Raw genomic sequence first — 21,459 nt, forward strand, 5'->3', positions numbered from 1 at the left:
CTGCATCTCCATATACAAGGGATGTGTTGATTAGAGGACAAGAGACATCATAAACATTCTAGAGCTTTATTAAGATATTATGTATGACATTTCTCTTTGTCCTTCACTATTCCAGAGACTGGCTGGGTGGAGAGGCACTTTTCCTCAATACCCCAGACCTACAGCATGGATCTGGAGCAGTGGAGAAAGTAGGGAGAGTACATTGCCCCTTGTTTCACACCATCAAAGGGGCAACAAGAGGCAATGTTTATTTTGCCCAGTGAAGTGGTGCAGTTGTGTCATGTCACTTTGTCACAGCGGAATCTCTCCATTTGGCAATGTTTGTTTCTAGTCTACGCTCTGTTAGCCCTGCAGCAGCAGTGAGATGGTAGGTGTCCAGACAGTTGGCTTCTAGCTATGCATGCTTACTGTGGAAAATGTATTCCGCTATTGTGGAGTAAAAGTGGGAATAAATGTTTGCCACCAAATAAAATGCAGTCTTTTCCAGAGAAAGTTTGATCTTAGATCTCCCCTGGATGATACTTTTGTCTTGTAGCGGCATTAGGAGCGTCTCTGTGCCTTCCTGCTGTGCCCAGAGTGATTGCCATATAACATTGGGCCAAATTCTCTTTCACATACATCTCCTTGTGACAGACTGGCATTCTGTTTTCTTGCATTTGCTATCAACATTTGTAAGAGTCGGATGCACACTATCACAGAACCTGTGTCTGCATGGGACCAGTATTGTCCCTTGAGGCTCACAGATCTTCCTGTCTGAGTCTCTCATCTAGAGCTCCATTCACTATCTTGCTATTGCCACAGCTAGGAGAGTGAACTGCTAAAATAAGTCAGAGGAACCTCTGCATAGCCCATTGGAATGAGATATAAAGTAGTGCTTAGAATTTGTTTAAAACTGACTTTTGAGGTCGTATTTTAGTTTCAGCTGTTGCCTATATTCTTCCCTAACTTCCCTTGCAATAGTGAGAGAACATGCAATACTCTCAGATAAACCCTATCTGAAATATTTAGAGCTATGTTTATTCATAGGGATGAGTAGTAACTATTCTAAAAGTCAGGTTATTTTATCAGAAAGTAGATAAGTCTGTCACACTATTCAACTAGTTAGCCTATCAGAAGTACCTCTTGTAGTCCAGCAGAGTTTACTGTGTTAGATTTTTGGATACTGGGGATCTATGAGACTGCAGCATGGAGCAGGCTGGTTATGTTCTTGAAGCACTATGCATTGGATCCAGTCCTAGATTTGGATGAACAAACGGTTTGACTGACACATCTGGTACTCCTCTTTCCTGCTATCCTGATGTGAACAATATTTGCCATTTCACGTGCAGTGCAGCTCATATTTACACACATTCAAAAATATTACTCCATCTGTAATAACTGATGTAGATGTCAGTCTGGATCTGCAACATAGCCTCCTTCTCCACTTCAGAGATACTTTGCAAACATGGGCTTTGAATTGGAACAGTCATGTTCCCTCCACCTTCCCTTCCTTTGGATGGGAGCTGGACACATGCCTGATCCTGACAGACATGCTTATTTGAGAATCAGATTGTGCACCTGTGATGCACATATGCAACTTGCAGTGGGGTTCACAGTGACTACAACTTTTTAGGATCTTCACAGTTGCTATAGGTTCACTGTTCAGTTCCAGACTCTTGTTTCCAGCCAGTTCTTAGACCTTGAATATAGGCAGGATTCTTAGAGCTTCCAAACTCTACTATGAATTCAAGAAATTTGAGAAGAGCTGGAGCTTTCAGGCTTCTGGTTTCCTAGCAGAGATCCTGGAACACGTGTTCCTGATCTCAGGCAGACTGCATGTGGGGGCTTTCAAGCAGCTCACCAGGTGAGCCTGTAGGAAACTAGGCAGCATTCCACCTCTGCTTTGAACTTTCAGTAAAACAAGTGTTTCTTCAGAATATTCTTTGAATAAGCATTTTCTTAAATTTCATCAGACAAGTCCTGATTCTCTGTAAGACTATCCGTCTCAGAGCTTTTAGTGCTTACAGTCTTATCCCACAATCAACCTTTCCAACTTGTCAGGTTTCTAGATAACAGGATCTCTTGTTGCTTACTTTCTGTTGGATCAGATCTTTTTTCTTGCTTTTGCATGAGGTCTAACCAGCTTCCATTTAAACAAAAAACAAAAACAAAAAACAACTTTTTTTCTACTGAAGATAATATTTACAGTTTGCCATCTTGTTTTTTTCCTTGTCCTTTTTTAATCCAAACTTCCACTTACTATTTGGGACTTCTGACCTTCACCACTGTCTCATGTATCATTTGTCTTTCTGTTTAGAAACAAAAAGTTTTGGCTTTGTATGTGGACTAGATTATTCTTTAGATCCCTTTCAACCTTGTGATTCTGTGATTATTCAGTAACTTCTTTGAAACTTGTGTTTTTTTTCTGTTCTTTTTTTCCCCCTCATCCATTCCTTTTAGATTTGTTTCCAGAAATTATAAAGCAAAGTTTGGAATTGATGTTCATATTCTTTTGGTTTCTTGTTGCTTTTTTATTTTTTTCTTACTAAAGTTATGGAACTAGAAATATTTTATGCTTTCATTTGTAATATTTTGGGTTTTCTTCTTTTAACTTTAGACTGTGTAGTTTAGAATGCTTTTCTAATCATAACCTGAAATGTTGTTTGATCTGCATCCCCATAACGATCCAATATTTCTGGTGCCAAGTTGATGCAGTAGAACCACTTGATCAGTATTTAGAAGAAGTATACCTGTTAAAATGTAACTGTCACACTTAATTTGATGATTTTCCCCCCCATAGACTATGGAAGGCTCCATGTTGACGATCAGTTTTGGAGACTGGATGGAGTTGCCGGGACTCAAATTTAAGGATTGGGCAGCTAGTAAACGGAGGTAAAGGCACCAGATTTCTTAAAGTGATAAATGTAGATGTGAACACTATATAAGTACAGGTTTGAGGGGTACTGTATAATTGTTCTAGAGCCAAATTCCATTCTACCTAGTATGTGCTTAGGTGAACTGAGATGCCTCAGTGTGATCCTATTCCATCTTGCTCAAGTCCCTGAAAAACTGTTACTACAACAGGTGAGGGTGTCCCTTTTTTCTCTCTTATTTTTTTTTCTGCTCAGTGGGCACATCTTCATGTGTAGAAGACTAATTTTACTGTGCATTAGCACAGCTGGCAAAAACTATGCTAATGTGCAGATTTAGTCTAGCACATGTTAACAAGACTTAAGCATTCATCTGTGCTAATGCGCAGTAATGCCAATTACAGCATATAAAATTAGTGCCAGTTATTACATATATTAAATATAATGTGCTGTAATTACGGCACGTTAATGAATGTGTAGATTCACTCAGTGTTAAGGGTAAGATGGCAGTGTGGTACAAACATAGATTAATGTATTTTCAGGGACTTGAACAAGATGGAATAAAATAGGTGCCCGAGTACATCTAGATACCTAATAGATGCGATAGGATGTGGCCCATGCTTATAGTAATGGTTCTGTTTCTTTGAGGGCACTAGACAATGACATTTGTTGTTGCTAAAATAGAAAGATTCATCAAGTGACACTGACAAGTTTCCAATCATAAACATGTGGGTTATAAACTTGCTTTTGTTTGATCTTGTTCAAGGTCTTTGGCTGGTAGAAAGCTTCTACAGAGAACATATGATTTACTTGCTTTTTCACCTTCTTTTCTATTGTACTAATTACTTTTAAAAATGAAATTAATCCTTAGGTTTTTCTTTTAAACTCCTTTTCCCACAAGTTTTCAAATTGGAACCTGAAGGTCACTTTTAAAGTGAATCTGACAGTAGCTGTTTAAAACAAATATACTAGTTTCCCCATATAAAATTAGCCCACTGAGATATTTACAAAAGGCATTTTATAGGCCTTTCTGGAGCATCAGTAAATCTTGGGAGTCATTACATTGTGCTTATGAACCTCTTTCTTTAAAAATTAGCCTTAATGCAGTCTTAAACTGCAGCTATGATCTTGATCCTTCATGCAAAAGCCCTTTCTGTAGCACAGTGTAAGCATAATATGGAATAAATCTTACTAATAGTCATGTGGTAGTGATTATTACCATCAAATCAATGACATTCGTTTATAATGGTAATAAACCTTGTACCTGGTCACGTTTTGCTGGACCTGCTTCGGTGTGTAGCTGAGGCATGACATCAGCTTTGGTTGTGGCAGTTGAAGTAGCTTGAGTTTGATAGACTGAAAGGTCAGGGTCCAGAGGGAGAATTAATGAGGTGGAGATAGGTGAGATTTGAGTTGTGGTAGTTGAAATGCAAGTTGGGACAATTTTTTCTTTTTTTGGTAAAGGAAAATAAACCATGAATCTACTGTATTCCTTCCTTCAGTGACTTGATAGTCACAGGTAGGTCCCATTCTGGAATGAAAAAGTAAAAAGCAGAGGGAGTCCCACAGACTTTAGGAATCTCTGACTTCTATGAGAGAAATTGTAGTGATAGATTATGCCTTTGCACTTTTGTCCTATAAATAATTGCTTGGACTTAATTTTAATCATCGTCTTAAACAGGATTTTACATACATTTACACCTATATAAATTATGCTGGTTATTTTTTCCTTTCAGAATTGGGGCTCTTGGATGAGGAAATAGTGACAAGTATTTACAAGGTGTATTTTTAAAAACTGTACTTGATTCTAATACAGTTCTACCCAGGGTCCGAGCCATAGCCAAAGCTGCTGCCTGACCCCTCTCCCCTGCCACCTCTGCACGTCCACATTTCCTCCTCCTCCACAAAGCCCCTTCTTCCCTCTTCCCTTGCTTGTGCTCATCATCCACTTCTGGCCAATGCTCTTTTTCTTAGGTACATGAATTTAAAAATGTTAGTTGCATAAAATATGTACACGTCGTGAGTTCTCAAGCTTGTTCTTCAGTAAATATCTTACCAGGATTCTCAGAGTAATAACATGAAATTTTAAAAGGGCATATGCCTATATCTTGGTAACCTACCCGAGACAGACAGGAAGTGCTTTTTGTCCATATGTTTACCAAAAAAAGTCATGCACGTTGATAATGGCTACCATAATCTCTTGATTTATCATTTTGGATTTGTCTTAAAGTAGCGAAGTTCCTGAAACCATCTAAAAGGCATCTTACTAGTATCAATTATTATTTGCCTTTGAAACACAAAATACAGATTTCTAAAGTGGGTGCAGAACCTTAAGTTAAATCCAGAATGATAAAACAACCAAGTTTGAGGCTGGCCCTGGTGTCTAAATCAGGGGTGTCAAAATCACTTCCAGTGTGGGGCCAGATCCAGATGACAGGGCTCCTTTGCAGGCCAGATCCATACCAGGGGAAAGGGTGCCCTGCTTAAGTGTATACTTTATTCTCAACAATCAGGAAGTTAAAACTGGCTTTGTGGAATACGTTCCATTAAAAATTGCTACAATATTTCTTCATTTATTGTGTTTATCAGCTTTACTTTGTGTGATAAATGCATCACGGGGGATATTTTCAGTGGGATTTGTTGACCTGTCTCCTTTGGATAGTTCTGAATTTCCTCTGTAGCATATCATACATAAATATTTAACACACAGCAATCCCAGACTACAGCAGGTTGATTGAGGAAGGACAGCTACCAACAACCAACCCAGAATTTTGCACAAGAGTAGCAGTAGACAGACACAATTTCATACATCAGCACTTGGGCAAGCTTGCTTTTACAAAGCAGATTTATGGTGGGTTATTCCAAAATAGAGGGTTTTTTTCAATAGGAGGGGTGTGCTTAACATATTTGGGAATCTTACCCTATATCAGGGGTTGTCAGCTGGGGGTACGTGACAAGGCCCTAGGGGGTACGCACAGGTGGGCGGGGATAGAGCGCTGCCACATGCTATCCTGCGCTGCTGCGCAGGTGCTGCCCACCCAGCCAGACAGGGGGTAGAGGAAGCTCACACACAGTGGATACCACCACTCTGCATTTGGCCATGCTCCCCCCAGTCTGGCCACTGAGCGTACAATGATCTTAAAAGGTTGAAAACCCCTGGCCTGTATAATCAGACATGAGGAGAGCAGTTTTACAGTCTTCAAATTCCATGTAGTAAAACTTACTGTACTCAAGATAGTTATGTTATGAGTGAGGAACAGAGTCAATCCTGCTTAAATTTAAACCTACACAGACACTATTTCAAGTGTGATGTTCAGACCACCATTTATGGCTTAAATATTAATTGAACCTCTTTGATTTTCTTTCAGAAATATAAAGAGTGACAGAGTAATGCCAGAGGAAATAGCTTGTTATTACAAACAATACGTTAAGGTTATGGGTCTCCAGAAGAACTTCAGAGATAACACTTACATAACATCTGTATCAAGACTTTACCGAGAAAAGGATGAAGATGAATGCCAACTACGTGAAAATATTTCAACTCAGCACTTGCAAGTGGAAGCAGAAGATGGACAGGAACCATTGATCAAAAAAAACTGGGAAGTCAGAGGTTATCATAGAGCAACAGATGGTTCACACGTACCATTCTGCCTCTTTGCTGAGAACGTGGCACTTGCAACTGGAACCTTTGATTGTCCTGGCCGACTCCTGGTTGAAGGAGAAGATTTTCCCTTTGTGCTTCATTCGATGTCTGACTTTGGAGCTGCCATCAGCAAGGGGAAACTACGTGGAAAAGTAGACCCAGTCTTAATTGTGGGTGCTGGACTTACAGCAGCTGATGCAATACTGTGTGCCTACAATAACAACATCCCTGTAATGCATGTGTTCCGCAGAAGGGTTACCGATTCAGGTCTAATTTTCAAACAACTACCTAAAAAGCTTTATCCTGAATACCATAAAGTCTACCATATGATGTGCACTCAGTTGCATACTGCGGACTCTAATCTACATTCTGCTTATACCAGTTTCCCTGAGCACCATGTACTTTCCTTCAAGCCAGACATGAAATGTGTCCTTCAGAGTGCCTCTGGATTGAAGAAAATCTTAAAGTTCTCAATAGCTTTAGTTCTGATAGGTTCTCACCCTAATCTTTTCTTTCTAAAGGACCAAGGGCAGTGCATAGGTCATAATTCAAACCAACCAGTCACATGCAAGGGTAATCCTATTGAGATTGATCCATATACTTATGAGTGCACTAAAGAAACAAATCTCTTTGCACTGGGCCCTTTGGTTGGAGACAATTTTGTACGTTTTTTAAAAGGAGGGGCACTGGGCATTACACGATGTTTGGCAATAAGACAAAAGAAGAAACATCAACTAATTGTTGAAGGTGGTGGTGGTGATGGGGTGCCCTAAATCAAGCAGTGATATAAAACTTTTGTATATGGAATCACAGGCATACTCTGACAAGCAACTCATTGAAAGCTAAAGCCATTAGCAGCCCCACTTTTGTGATGTAATACAAGTGTGGAGAACTTGTATACCTAGTAGAGGATGCTGATGCTACAGTACTTTATCCTTTTGAAAAGACAAAAATTTGGTCTGCTTTCTTAATTGATCTGTATGCAACTGGAATTACTTCCAGATAAACAGCAAATGAGACTAATGTATGTTGACTTGCCTGTAATCTTTTGCTCACATAAGTACAAACTTATTCTCTGGAAACAGAGCATCTGGGCTGGGAGCTGCTTTTTATTGTAGTGTCAAAACCTCAACAAAAAATATTCCCATCTTGAAACTATAGATCTAAACCAAGCTGGAGAGGTTTTTTGCTCTTATTTAATATAAATGGTTCGTGGTCTCAAAGTAAATATGAAACAATTCATTTGGAACAAAGATTTTTATTTTGCCGTAGTAATAGTTTATATACCTTTCTTGAGCATTAAGCAAATTACTTTTTACAGTAAACAGGATTTCTACAAACAAAAACATTTGACTTGAGAATTATAAACCATATCGATCTTAATTCAGCACTGGAATAAAAGAGCAAGCATTCCTTTAATCTTAAATGCATGATTTGACAATTCATTAATGTTTGTCAAGGGTATGCCCACACTTCCTGAAGTGCAGAAAGGCCATAACATAGGGATTTCAGAGATCTGTTCTTTGTTAAAGTGATATGTAATTTTCCAAGAATACTCTGGTTGACAGTAAAACGAAGTGCTGATGTAAGTGCTCTTGCTAGAGTGTCAGGAGAATAAATGCCCAACGTCTTGTTACAAAAAAAAGTGTGGTCGAAAAGGCAGTACACAAAGTGATTACAGAACTTGTAAACCATCTTCTTACCTTGCAGCTAAGGAAGACTGAATGGGAACTCTTATCTAGTGGAGATGGTGGCAGATACTCCCCCATCACCTTGTGTCCAGTATTGGCTCCTGTTTCTCTTTCTCAAGCAATGCATAGTTAAAACCAGGATGTTTTTAGGCATTTAGATGTCCATTTTAAATACCACATTTTAAAATTCCCTATATGAAATAATAAACCTGGAGAAAACTGCTTTAAAACCATTCTTCACCTGACAAAGTTGCTAACTCAAGTTTTTGGGAGGTATAATCTAAGTTTCACGACTTACGACAGATTCCACTCGTCACCTTCACATATGCCTTTTGATAAATAAACCAATGTAAACACTCTCTACTGGTGTTCATTATAGCTGGGATAAGCAGTAGATCAGTGGTTACTTGCCTAATCATGACTGTTATCATTCAGAATACTGACTGAATAAGCCTTAGTTTATCCATCACCAGACACTTTAATTCACATCTAGCATGGTGAAGGTGTTCCCCAGTTCAGTCTGTTGCATTTTTTCATAAATGTATTGTATTTTCTAAATGGAAAACACAGCTGTTTGGATTAGAGAGACCATTTTTCATTATTAAAATGAAGCTGTATAACTCAGCAAAATGATGATCACTTCAGTGGATGAATTATAAGAACCTGAACCAGATACAAAGAGACCCCAACTACCTTAAGGTTATGGAGGTTGTGTAGTGGAAAATATACATATTCTGCTGTTTCAGCAACATGACTTTTGATAATTGCATTAATATTCATACTTGTAATGCCTGATCTGTCTGTGCCTCCTAAAAACACCTATGCGTCTTAATAAAGTTTTTCAGGATCTGGACCTTTTATTGAAAGGGGAAAAATTAAATATTGGGGCACACAAGTGTTTAAAACCACAACAAAAAATATTCCCATCTTGAAATTACAGATCTAAGCCTATAATTTAATTGAAAGCTAAAGACATCATTCTGAGAACAGGCTAATTTAGTTTAAAACCTAAACTAAGTCAGTTTGATGTTAACTATGTCAGTGAAACAAGTGGATGGGTTTTTTTTGTTTGTTTGTTTTTTAAATGATGCCCATGTGGCTTGAATTTTAGCCATGTCTCAGATCATTACTAGTTACATAAGTCATTTTCATACTTGGAAAATGGAGGGATATGATTAGTTTCAGTTATGCTAGCATCTACTTTGACATAACCAAGCATGGAATAGAGACTAATATTTTTTCATTTTAGTAGAGGACTTGGGGGTTTTTGGTTCTGGTTCTACTATGTAAACCTTATGTATTAGTTACACATTAAATCTTTTGTTAGAAAATCCGATTGTGCTTTTAACCAGTTTGGAATATTTTTACATGGTAAAGTCTACAATTTTGTTGATGCTCCTAACCATAAATGTTGGTAAGTCACAGCATAACATTGCAGCTATAAAAAAACATTCCCATCCTTTGTGCTTTTTACTTTTCAGTTTTAAATGAAGCAAGGGGATTAATTTGTTCAGGAAAACAAAGCTGCATCCTGAACTGTTGTATCTATTTAGACACTGTGAAATATACTATGGTGACAAAAGTTTATTGTACCAGTTCTTATTCGGGTATTTATGATAGTATCCATTATTGTTGCTTTGGTGCGCCTTGGAGTTAATGATTTTCCTTCTACCCCTGCTGTTACTCCTTTGCATAAAACTAAACTGTGATGGAAAGTCAGTAGATTGAACTGGTATTTTTTTTAGTCTACATGTTTAGAATTTGAAGAATAACTATTAGCTAGCCAGTATGTAAGTACGCCTTTTTACTGACTGATACAGTACTGAGGAATCTTCCTTTTTTATTGGGAACTGCCAGGTTTTGTACTTGTAACTGGCCTTTAACTACACAAAAACATGCAATTGGTGCAAATTGTTTTTTCAGAAGGACTTTTTAAAAATTGATATTTGAATTACTGTTAACTAGTGTAGCATTAACCTGAGTTAATTATTAACAACCAGTTCATGTAACTATGAATTATGTAGATCAGATTTCTGAAAGGGAAACAGTCTCTACTTCATCCCTTTCCCCCACAACATGAGTGATACTTCATTCAGTAGACTGTTTAATAATTTAGAGTTAAAAAATGTAGGTGGTGAGGTAAACCGGTGCCGCTGACATGTAGACATAGAGGAGAATAACTGCCTTGCTAGCTTTAACAATTCTATTTTAACTGTAAGTTTTTTACATGTTGTACTAACATGTTAATCAGATATTTGCATTTTATAGCAGACTAACAAATATATTTTTATATTTGTCTTGGGTTCAGGAATAGGTTGTAATCCAAAGCACTACTGAACATATCACCTGGGTAAACTTACTGCTAAGAGAATTCTACAAAATTGTGCGTCTCTTCAGTTATCTCTAGCTTGAGAATTGCCACAGCAGACTTGACCAGTGGTCCATTCAGTAGATGACTATTTGACAGGGACCTAATTGTGCAATATTAAATATGAGAAAGAGAGATGTCTTTTAGATCCTAGTACGTATGTTGGCTTTTGACTTAGTAGCCTGTCAGTCCCCAGGGTTCAAGTTTTTTATTCTAGTGATTAAGCTACAGAAGCATTCATTCTTATAAAAAGGTGTCATTTTTCTTTGAATTCTGCCAAGGTATTTCCCTGACTTAAGTACCTTAAGGCACTGGGGGCTGAATTCACAAATGGATTTAGGCATTGCATCACTTTAACTTTTAGGTGTCCTTCCCCATAGTGGAAATCACAGCCCCAAGCTAGAAACCCAGGCTTCCCCATACGTTGTATTAAGAGAGTTAGGAGTCTTAGAAAAGGATTTGCAAAAGCCAGCAAGCTGAATGGAAAGCTGCCTAAACTAGCTTGTACAAAAATGCTGAGATATTGAGTCCCTGCCTCAAAGGTAGTTGGGTACCAGACTTGACTTAAGATTCTGAATAGTAAAACTTCTGGAGTTGGGCAATGCTAATTCAAGCAAGAGTTTGAATCCAGGTCTCTCACATCCCAGAAGAGTACCCTTGCCAGCAGTCTAGTGGGTCTACTGGAGAAACTGCCTTTGCTGATGAAGTTGCATTATTTTGTATACACAAATAGCTATTAGATGAAGAATTCTGCTTCTCTCACCTTCCAGATAAGTACACTAGCCCCTGGGCCAGTACAGTTCAGTAGTGTTGGAATTTGTGCGTGCATATCCACATGCACAACTTGGGGCCTTCACTGACAAACTCAAATGCCTTGGGACTCCAAGTGCCTATAAAGTTAGCAGCAGAGCAAGGGTTTTTAAGAACCTCACTATACATGTGTTGGACTTGAGTACCTGCCCTCTTGTGGAATTAGCCACAAGGTTTTAAGATGAGTATATGTTGCATAATTTTAAAAAATCTTTACCGATGAAGATGCATACTATTTTCTAGACTAGTAGTAGCTGGCAACCTCCCCAAAACAGTTTGTGCAAACTTGTTTATTGAAATAGAGCATACTACCCAGAGCAGGAGAAGAAAGGAGCTAGATCTAGCAGGAGCCAGCCTTAAAACAGGTAAACTGAATTCCTGTGTTATGGAATGAATGAATAAATAGTTAATACAAAGGAAGGGGCTTAATATTTTTTCCTCACTACCTTTACTGAAGGCAAGTAAAGAGCAGCAAGAAGTGCTAAAGGAAGGGGGAGCTCTGTGAAAGATTCATTGCAAAGTTGTAGAGACTCCACTTCAAACAAATCCTTATAGCTCTTGTTGGCAGCAGCAAAAATAGAAAATGGGTCATCCTCTTGTTTTGGCATCTTCTTCCCTGCCTACTCCCCCCACAGGGCTGAAGTGGTCTCCATGGTACCATATTCCTTTATGAATGAGCCTGAGAGGCCTTTGGTTACTGGAAGCCCCCATTTGTCTAAAAAGGGGAGTCTATTATTAAAAAAAAAGATGTAGAAGACTATTTTGAGAGAATATGGTGCTGAAGAAATTATCTGTGCTACTTAGTTTTAATTATAGAGTCCCCATGACAGGTAAGACACACTGCTTTCTTTCTTGTGGATGTTTATAAATTTGTGATGACAAAAGGAAACATGGTAACAGGACTGACAGCATTGACTTTTGGAATAAATCTGAGATGTCTTGAGCACTTTTTCCTGAAAGAGAAAAGTGTCTTTCTTAAGTGCTATATATACTATTTGATGCTCTTAAACCAAAATAATGGCAACTAATGTGCTTTGACAGAAAAAAGGCCCAATAACATCATGGGGTACTAAAAAGTACGGTTCCCTTAAGGGGTTTGGTAAGTTTTTCAGGCGTTATTACATAGTGATTGACAGATGACAAAAATTGGAGAGACTTTGGGGGAAGTCAGGGAAGATGGAGATCGTTATTTACCTTGCTATATTTAAAAACGAGCAAGACAACAGCAGAAAACCTCAGATCAGCCAGGAGTGGGTTTGTTCAAGAGTAGAAGTAGATTTGGATCATCAACATGAAGATGGTGATTGAAGCTTAAGGGTTAAAACCACAGAGACGGAGGGAGGGCAAGACAGCTTTTGAGTGGAGTGTCAGAGGATTCACCAAATGGATCATAGAGCAGAGAGGGGTCAGAGCAATGGGAGATGGTAATGACAAAAGCCACCAGGAAGTGAATAAAAGTGGAGCAGAGGTCCTTATTTGTCCAGGTCAAGATTAGTAGAATGGAGGGGAAGAAATGGACTGGAGGAAGTAAAGAATGGAGGTGCTAATGAACATCACAATGCATATCATTTGGTTTGGGATTTCAGAGATGGGATATGATTGGAAAGGCAGCTGAAGGTAAGGGCAAGGTTTAAAGAGCAGGGATACTACAAATGGTCATTGTGAAGGGAGACCAGAAAGGTTGTAGGGGGCTATGGAGGTAAAAGGAAGGACTAGAAAAGGACAAAAGAAACTTCATCGTTAGGAAGGTGGAGGGATCTTATTAACTTCATTTTAAAAAGTCAGCATCTTGCATCAACATGGAAAAAATATAAAAAAACAAGTTGGAAGCAATGAAAAGGTAGCTTGGATTATAGCTCTGAGATTAAGTGTATTGTATTCATGAACAACTAACACACTGCCCCTTTTTAAGAGGGAAACTTAGCTACTGCTTCTTGCTCTGTGTGCTCAGCTGAGTTGCTGAATGCAGTGTGTATCTGAAGTCTGGTTAATAAAAGGTCTATTTTGTTTACCATATCCGTGTGGATCTCCCTTCCTCTGAGCACCCTATAAAACAAGACTAATGCATTGTGTCAGATTTATCTTACAAGAAGTGAACTGGGGCTTTCATACTGAATAATGCCAGAAATGTGCTGCCTGTGAGGTTAGAAACTAAAAGCATTCTGGAGAACTAAATTAGGTTGAAAGAAAAAGTAAATCCTATCATTGCAGGACCTGGGACAGAGCATCTGTGGACACAGGATGCTGTCCATTTTCAAAACTATTAAGCAAGAGGCAGGAGCATCAGCAATGCATGGTTCTCCACAGGCAAAGATGCTGAAGCAGGCAGTCTTTATGAAAACTCAAAAGCAACCTCTCTGGATTTTTTCTTATTTTCCAAGAAAATCATGTCCATACAAAGACGTTTCCTCTTGGAGAAATCAGGGACCTATTGATGGATGAAAAACAGTAGGAAGGCCAGGCACATACAGCATTAAAAAAGAAGCGTGTAGCAGAAATATAACAGGTTTGGAGTACACGTAGATTGTATCCTGCATAAAAGGAAAGGCTAGCACTACAAGAAGTATTCATGAAATGCTCCAGATTAAATTACTGTGTGTTTTACACACCCAATGTCCCAGATGTTCTTAAAATATTATGGTCACTCTCACTATAGCTCATGCTATTAGAAAACATCATCTCAGAGCTGAGGAGTTTAAAACAGCAAACTTTTGGTTACAATGCAAAAGGAAGAGTTGTGTATACTTACAGGTACTTCAATAGCAGTAATAGCTTTAAAATAAATATCCACAGAATTCAGAATTGCCTTGGGGGCTCTAGTAAACTGTATTCCCTGGTTATAAACACAAGAAAAGTCTAACACATACCATAACAGTAAGATTACCTGAATCAGTAAAACCAGCAGGATATGGATGATACCTACTGTGGACATGGTGAGAGTGCAATATGGACAAAAAAAAAAGTTTAAGTTTTTATGCAATATAATGTGCCACAGGAACGCTACTAATTGCAGAAATAGATTGAAAATAAGCAAGAGAGGTTTTTGGTCCTATATTAGAAGTGAGGCATCAGACCTAATCTAAGCAAACTGAAAGCAAGAAACCCATTAGAAGACTCCATCTCCCCAAAAGTAATGGAGAATGTGCTGTCTATATTTATACACCAAAGTGACCAAAAAACATTGTTTCTATGGGCTGTAAGAGTGAAGAAAACCAACAACTGGTACTGAGCTAGCAAATCGGGACAAGATTCTCCAAACCATGAAGGAAAACCTCAGCATCAAAACAAAGTTAAATTACAAATATAATGGGGATTAGCACAACAGGTAGACACTTCACAAGCAGCAGCTCCAACAGCACAGCAGCAGATTGCAAGTATTCACACCAGCACAAAAACAAAATTACTCAAGTAGAACAAGATTTATTTGCCACATTGCTAGATATCAAAAGTTTCATCAGCACATATGGCCACAAAACACCACCTGACCTGAGCACCACAAGTGCTCAAACAGCCATGCCACTGGTTCTGCTGTGACACCAGCCAATTCCTTCAGTACTCTTGGATGCAGCTCATCCGGGCCTGCTGACATGAACACATCCAGTCCATCCAAGTGACTCTGCACCAAGTCAGCATTGACAGTTGGTGGGCTGGTGTCCCTCTGATGCCCATCTAAGGACCCATTAGGTGACTTATCTTGAGCCCTGTTCAGGAACACCAGGGCAAGAAACTCATTGAATAGCTCAGCCTTGTGCCCCATCTGTCATTAATTGCTCCTCCTTGTTCAGTAGGGGTCCAATGCTGCCCTATGCCTTTCTTTTACTCCCTACATACCTAAAACAAGATTTTTTGTTGTCCTTAATTTGTGTTGCCAGCCTCAGCTGTGTAGCTGCTTTGGCTTTTCTAACTGCCTACCTGCAAGTGTGGGCCAAGTAGGTATACACCTTGGTATCTTCCCCCTGCTTCCACTGCCTATATGGTTACTTTTTCGCCCTTAGGCACCCCTGGATTTCCCTGTTTAGCCAAGGACTTTTTTTTGGCTCCTTTCCCTTTTCCCTCGTACTGGGATAGTCTCCCTGTGCTTGAAGCATCGCTTCCTTTAGGAACAACCGGACCACCCTTCCTGGACTCCCATCTTGCCAATACTCTTCTCCTGTAGCACGTCATTGACTAGACTCCTAAGCACACTTAAGTTAGCCTTCCCAAGTCAAGCACTTCCACCCTACGTTATTTTACCGACCCTACGCTGTATGGAAAATTCAGTTTATTGATGGTCACTGTCCCCAAGCTGACCGTGAATCTGCAGCTTCCCTACCAGGTCCTCCCCCATAGCCAACACCAAGTCCAGTAAGGCATTCCTACGTTAGGTAAAAGGTCCTACATACAGGTTAAAAACCTACCTGAATGGTTTTAATTTAAGCAGCCCCCCAAAAATTAGGTTCTATACATAGAAAATGATGTATTATTTTCCATGTCTAGAATATAATTAGCAGGTCACCTTAAATTGGTTCTCCTCAATGCTGTGGTACAGAAAGCAGCAGCAAGGGGAAAGGGACCAAAATCTCTACCTCTTGCTCCCCTCCTTGTATTGTGCTTGTCCCCCCACATGACTCCCTGCCCCCCATGCATATGACTGCCTCCCTCCCCACTTCTTACCTTTTTCTGTAGGGCTGCTCCTCTGGAGCAGTTAGCAGCAGCACTGACCCCAGCTATGCCCTGTCAGAGAGAAGAGGCAGCAGCTCCCAGCTGGACAGGGTCAGGGATAGAGCTGGAGCAAAAAGTAAGAGGAGGTGGGAAGGCAGCAGGGGGGCAGAGAGTGGGGGAGCAGACATAGGAGGGCAGGGCATTGGTTGGGGGCTACAGGTCCCCCAATACTTTTCAGTCTCCCCTGTGTTCCCCTGGCCATGTGCCCCACCTCCCATCAAATGAGCCATGCTAGCCTGGGGCAGTTCAGCTCTGACTTCAACTCTGAGCCTGGGGTTAAAGCCAGAGTTAAACTGCCTGATTTGGGCCAGTACTCAAATCCAAGCTGAAGCTCCCTTCATCCCCCACCCCCATGTTGTTCCAGAAAAAAAACCACACACACCTCATCATAGATATGCCTAAGTATGGTAAGTCAGCAAGTTTTTTAGTTCTACTGTTAAACCCTGTGAAACTAAATTAAGAAATGCATGCATTTGAAAAGACTGATTGGAAAAACAACGGTTAAAAATGAAGAACTGGTGATTGCAGTAAGTTCATTAAACAAACTGATTGTGCTGGTTTAAAAATTAAACCAGCATATTTCCAGTAAGATGAATTTGATGCTCAACAACACAGAAGAGCTCAAAATGTTCTTGCTTTGAGGCAGTAACTTTAAAAATGTGAAAGTTCTGGCAAGAAAGCCCTTTGAGAACTGCTTAAAAATGGAAGGAAAAATCAGAAGCTACATCTTTCCTCCACTCTTCAGTGGCTAAGGTCATAAAAGCCAAACCAGTACAACAGTCAGATGGAATTGGTTACCAAGTATTTAATTTTTCCCATCTTCTCACCAAAGGATGTCAGTATCCTATCACCAAATTAAATGTATATTCTGGAATGGACTATATTGGAATATACTTGACACACAATACATTACAGAATTTTACAAGTGGCAACATTTAATTACATTACAATTTTAACTAGATGACAGCAATATTTTGTAAAAATTGAACTTTTTTTGGCTAAACAATACAATCTTCCTTTAAAAATTACCAGAAGGAAGTAAATCACAAAACTGACAACAAAATTGACCTATTACTGATATCCTCAGATTAAGTAGACGTTTTAAGGAGAATACTCCAAATGCTGTCCATGTTATGGGGAAACTCCGTTATATTCATGTCTCGTCTCTGACAAGTCTGAGCATAAGCTGCCCTGACAACTAGAGAGAAATTTTATTCTGACAACATTAATAATTAGGGTATAAATTATCTTATATTAACTTGTTCTGCAAACTAAAATTTGTGTTGCAATATTTATTAACAATTTTCCTCTGGAACTTCTCCACCCATAAAGACATACAGATAGTCATATTATACCATTAAAAAAACCCCAAACCTTTAGCATTTCTGTGAAAGCAGAAGCCTATTACATTTCATTTTAAAATAAAATAAGCACAGAAACACAGAAAAGGTGCTAGAGTTAAGTCAGTTTAAGACATTTGTAAAACTTTTTTCCTTATAAAAATGAATTTCGTGTAGTTTAAACATCTGCACTTTATTTATACACCATTCACACAAGCCTATCGCAGGGCAAGTAATCACTACAGTACAGGGCTAAACAAATCAAGTTGGCTGTTTTTAAAATGGAGTCAGATGAATTACCAATAATTTCCTTTTTCAGAATAAACTGTAACTAACACCTGCTGCTGTGCAATTGGAAAGTAACAACTTGAAGTGAAACCTAAAATATCTGGGATGGTTTAAAGAACATTGCTCTAAAGCAAAGGGATTTTAAGTTCTTGAACCCAGAAGTCTAGAAATCATAAGCACTGAACAATGAAACTTATTTTTATCTGTTTTTTAATAAAACCAGGGCTTAAAAACAAGTTTCACAATATGTAGTTTAAACTCTCCATACAGATGACAAATGGTAGCCAGTAAACACATTGGTAAGTGGCGGCAAAACATATTTTGCTGTGGATTCATCATGAATTCAAGCTTATCTTCTCCTTTTCACATGAGGATCATATCTACAAGTAAAAGAAGGAATTTTGTTATAACCAGAATGATGCCTTTGATCATCAGAACTAAGTAATGGTTAGTTAAGGTCTGACATTTCATTTTCCTTACTGTAGAACAGGCCCATCGTACTGCAGGCCAGGTCCCATTTAAGTCAATGGGAACTGAGGGTGTTCTGAACTGTGCTTGGTATTGTTATTAATTAAAAGTAAAATATCTTTGCGGATAAGAACAGGATTTCCAAAATCCCTGTGTATATCACAAGTAGAACATAAAGTTCCTCTCAATAAAGAAAAATCACTGAACCGTGTGTCGCACATTACAGCTAACTTTGGAAAAATATTTACAAAACCCTTCTGTCTCCCTACAGCCCTGCCCCCCAAGTTCTTCCTCTCAATCTCTTCTCATCGCTTTTGACAGGACACAAAATGATTTTATGTACATAAAAGTGTTTTTATTTTGAAATCCAGGCTACAGCCCCCTTTTTCTCTTTCTACTCATGGTCCCAGCCCACAAAAAACAACAACCCCATTTTGCTTCTTTGACACTCGAAAGTGCTTTGTTTTTACACATGAATGAACAGCTTATAGCTGCTGTAACAGAATGATCAGGCAGATTTACTTCCCCTAATTCTGATCCCCTTCACTAAGCCCCTTTGTTGCATAGACAGTAAAATGTCACAACTTGTAAGCCTAACTAGAAATGTACTGCAGGTCACTGCTGTTTCTAAGTAACTCAGAGGTATTGCAAAAAAGAAAATGCATGTGCTTTGAAACTATCTTGCTATCATCAGCTACAAGCTATTCATATATGCTTAGAATTTAGAAAGGTTCCTACAGGGTTCAGGACACTGTAACAGAATGCTTCTCTGTTGGTGATTTAATTAATATGTTCCTCTGCGGAAGTAATACATGGTTAACAGTGGAGTGTTAATATTGAGGTATTAAAACCAAAAATGCAAGTCTAAAGCTGTACAAGGGCTGCCAGTTCCTTCAAACTACCGTACTTAACTACTGAGTGAAGTGAGGCTCTGTAGTTAAATTTGATGGCATTTCTCTTTGGCTAGATACTTCTCTATCCTGTACCCTTCCCCAAGCCTATCTTCTTTAACCAATACAGCTCTCCACTATTATATGCATGGTGGACTGGCTGGGAGAGGGATACAGGCCTGCCTTTGTCTCCCTGGGTTTCAGTTTGCTACGGAAGGCTACTTTTTTATGCTTCAGGCTAAAGGAAGCACCCCAAGTTCTCACCGTGGGTCAAGCGCCCTCAAGGACTACAAGGCCTATGTACCCCAGAGGGGGCACAGGGCCCAGAAACAGTCCAGACCCCTGAGTGCTGGCAACAGTACCCCCAAGCTTGGGGGTGTGCTCCAGAAAGGTGGTCAGCCAGACAGAAGGCAGTCCCGGGGAGGCACTCAGCGCTTGGTAGGTGGTTGGACACAGTGAGGTGGGTGGCTCAGTGTAGGAGCAGCCCCTTCTGGCCTGCCACATGTGGTGACATGCACCGACTCTGGCCCTCATCTGTGGGATCAGATGATTTTGACACTCCTGCACTGTGTAAAATTGGAGCCTAGATAGAATACTGCAGTTAATGAGCACACTTTAAATGCAATAGGAAAAAAAAATTAAGTAAATAAAATGGAAGCTTTCCTTAACGATTTGTGCTTAGCATCACAATTCATGACATACTATAGCAAACAGAAATCTTGGATTCAGTTTTGACATAATTCAGTTACACTAAGCACAGTATTTTGTCTTGCATCACATTCAATCACTTCGCTTATCCTTCCATCCCCTACATGAGTCTCAATTCTACACACTGCAAAATGTACAGATGTTTACAGATCTTTGAAGCCAACTGTAGCTTCAAAAATCAGAGCAAGAAGTCTTCTGACTTTCAGCAGTTAGAAGATTTACTTGCTAATATTATATAAAGACAATGAATGTTTACTGCAGAACCATTTCATTGGTGAGGCTGCAGTCAAAGTATTTCATGTAAGAGTACAATTTACATATACATATGCAAGTGTGATATATTGTTTTATATTATGTAATTTTCATATTTAAATATGTTGAAGCCAATAATACTGGCTGAGTTCCAGAAACTGAATAAAGATAAGCCAACTCAGCTCAGAGCTAGACCTTTCTTTATTAGAATTGGTCAGAAATCACAGCCCAAGAAAGTGATGACTTAGAGTTGGAGAGTCCACTGGACAAGGAACAATATGAGAAGAGGACTGATTAGGATAGGGCAGGGGAACAGAAACTAAAATGAGGATTCCCAGCATCAGAAAAGCAAAGAGAGTTTAGGAAACAAAGTTTCTTAGAGATGACAGATTTACAGACCTACAAGAGTGAACAGTATCACAAGGGGAGTCTGGGCCTGTAAGAGGGCTTCATCTTACTCCTTTGATGTGGGCTGGGCCCAAAACAAAGGATTTTATGATCTGCAGTTGAGGTGGTAAACATGTTAACTGTAGCCTGTTAATACTGCTAGCTAGTATATAAAAAGGCCTGCTTTCCTTGGTCTGGAACAAGATCAGAGAGATGGTAAGATCTGCTAGAAGTTTCTACCAAAGGAGAAAACTAGAGAAAGGAAAGATCTTTTTTCATGAAGAAAGGCCTTGAAGAAATAGCCTGAAGCAGAAATAAAGGAGGCAAAGGACCATGTTGGAGCCCTATCTGAAGGAAGAAGCTCTGAGAAAAAGGAGAGGAGGTCTACCCAAGCCTGATGAAAAAGCTGTAATTTGCAAGGAGTTTGTTTTGCATTGCCTTTATTTCTTCTGAAAAAGAAAATCTGTGGTTTAGCCAGAGGTCCAAGCTGTAGGGGCCAAACTGGATTTGGATCCAGCCCAAAAATCAAGGAGTGATTTGATTCATTGATTCGGATCACTGTCCCGATTCAGCCATAGACACAGCTTTAAATGCTTTTTCTACAAATCCTGAGGTACGAGATGTGGCTCTTGAACGCTGCAATGGTGGGGCGGATGGAATGTCCCATGGGAGCGCTTCCGGTCCACCACTTCCAGTTTCACCACTGAGCACTCAGGGGACCCCCATCTTGCACCCCCTGGCTCAGCAAATCGGCCGCAGGGAGGCCCCAGGCCCCCCCAGACCCAGGTGGCACCAGCTGCCAAGCCGGGGGGGGGGGGGGGTCCACCACTGAGCGTGCTGGGGACCCTCCACGTTCCCATGGGATGCTCCATCCACCCCACCATCTCAGCATTCATAAGCTGCCTGGTACCTTGGGATACACAGAAAAATGCATTTAAAGCTGTGTTTATGTCTGAATCACTGAATCTCTCCAAATCGATTTGGAGCGTTCCGATTTGATTCACAGAGATGAAACGGTCTCCTGATTTGATTCAGTTTCAGAGATTTGGCCGCTGAATCAGGCC

At 39.6% G+C, this 21,459-nt stretch overlaps 2 protein-coding genes across 7 annotated transcripts in view; one reads left to right on the forward strand and one right to left on the reverse strand.

Moving 5' to 3' along the window:
• Positions 1-17,739, forward strand: part of OSGIN2 (oxidative stress induced growth inhibitor family member 2) — a 52,801-nt gene extending 35,062 nt beyond the window's left edge. For all 4 annotated transcript variants that reach the window (XM_090040288.1, XM_090040286.1, XM_090040287.1 and 1 more), the window contains exons 5-6: positions 2,780-2,871; positions 6,218-17,739. In XM_090040288.1, the coding sequence (XP_089896414.1) occupies positions 2,780-2,871; positions 6,218-7,265 (1,140 nt within the window). In that variant the 3' untranslated portion in view covers positions 7,266-17,739. The remainder of the gene's footprint in view (positions 1-2,779; positions 2,872-6,217) is intronic.
• A 144-nt stretch (positions 17,740-17,883) lies between these two features.
• Positions 17,884-21,459, reverse strand: part of NBN (nibrin) — a 43,879-nt gene continuing 40,303 nt past the window's right edge. For all 3 annotated transcript variants that reach the window (XM_090040283.1, XM_090040282.1, XM_090040284.1), the window contains one exon: positions 17,884-18,070. In XM_090040283.1, the coding sequence (XP_089896409.1) occupies positions 18,040-18,070 (31 nt within the window). In that variant the 3' untranslated portion in view covers positions 17,884-18,039. The remainder of the gene's footprint in view (positions 18,071-21,459) is intronic.

This window comes from Crocodylus siamensis, chromosome 3 (genome assembly GCF_052110815.1).
Source record: "Crocodylus siamensis isolate JL-2025a chromosome 3, ASM5211081v1, whole genome shotgun sequence".
Taxonomy (NCBI): domain Eukaryota; kingdom Metazoa; phylum Chordata; order Crocodylia; family Crocodylidae; genus Crocodylus; species Crocodylus siamensis.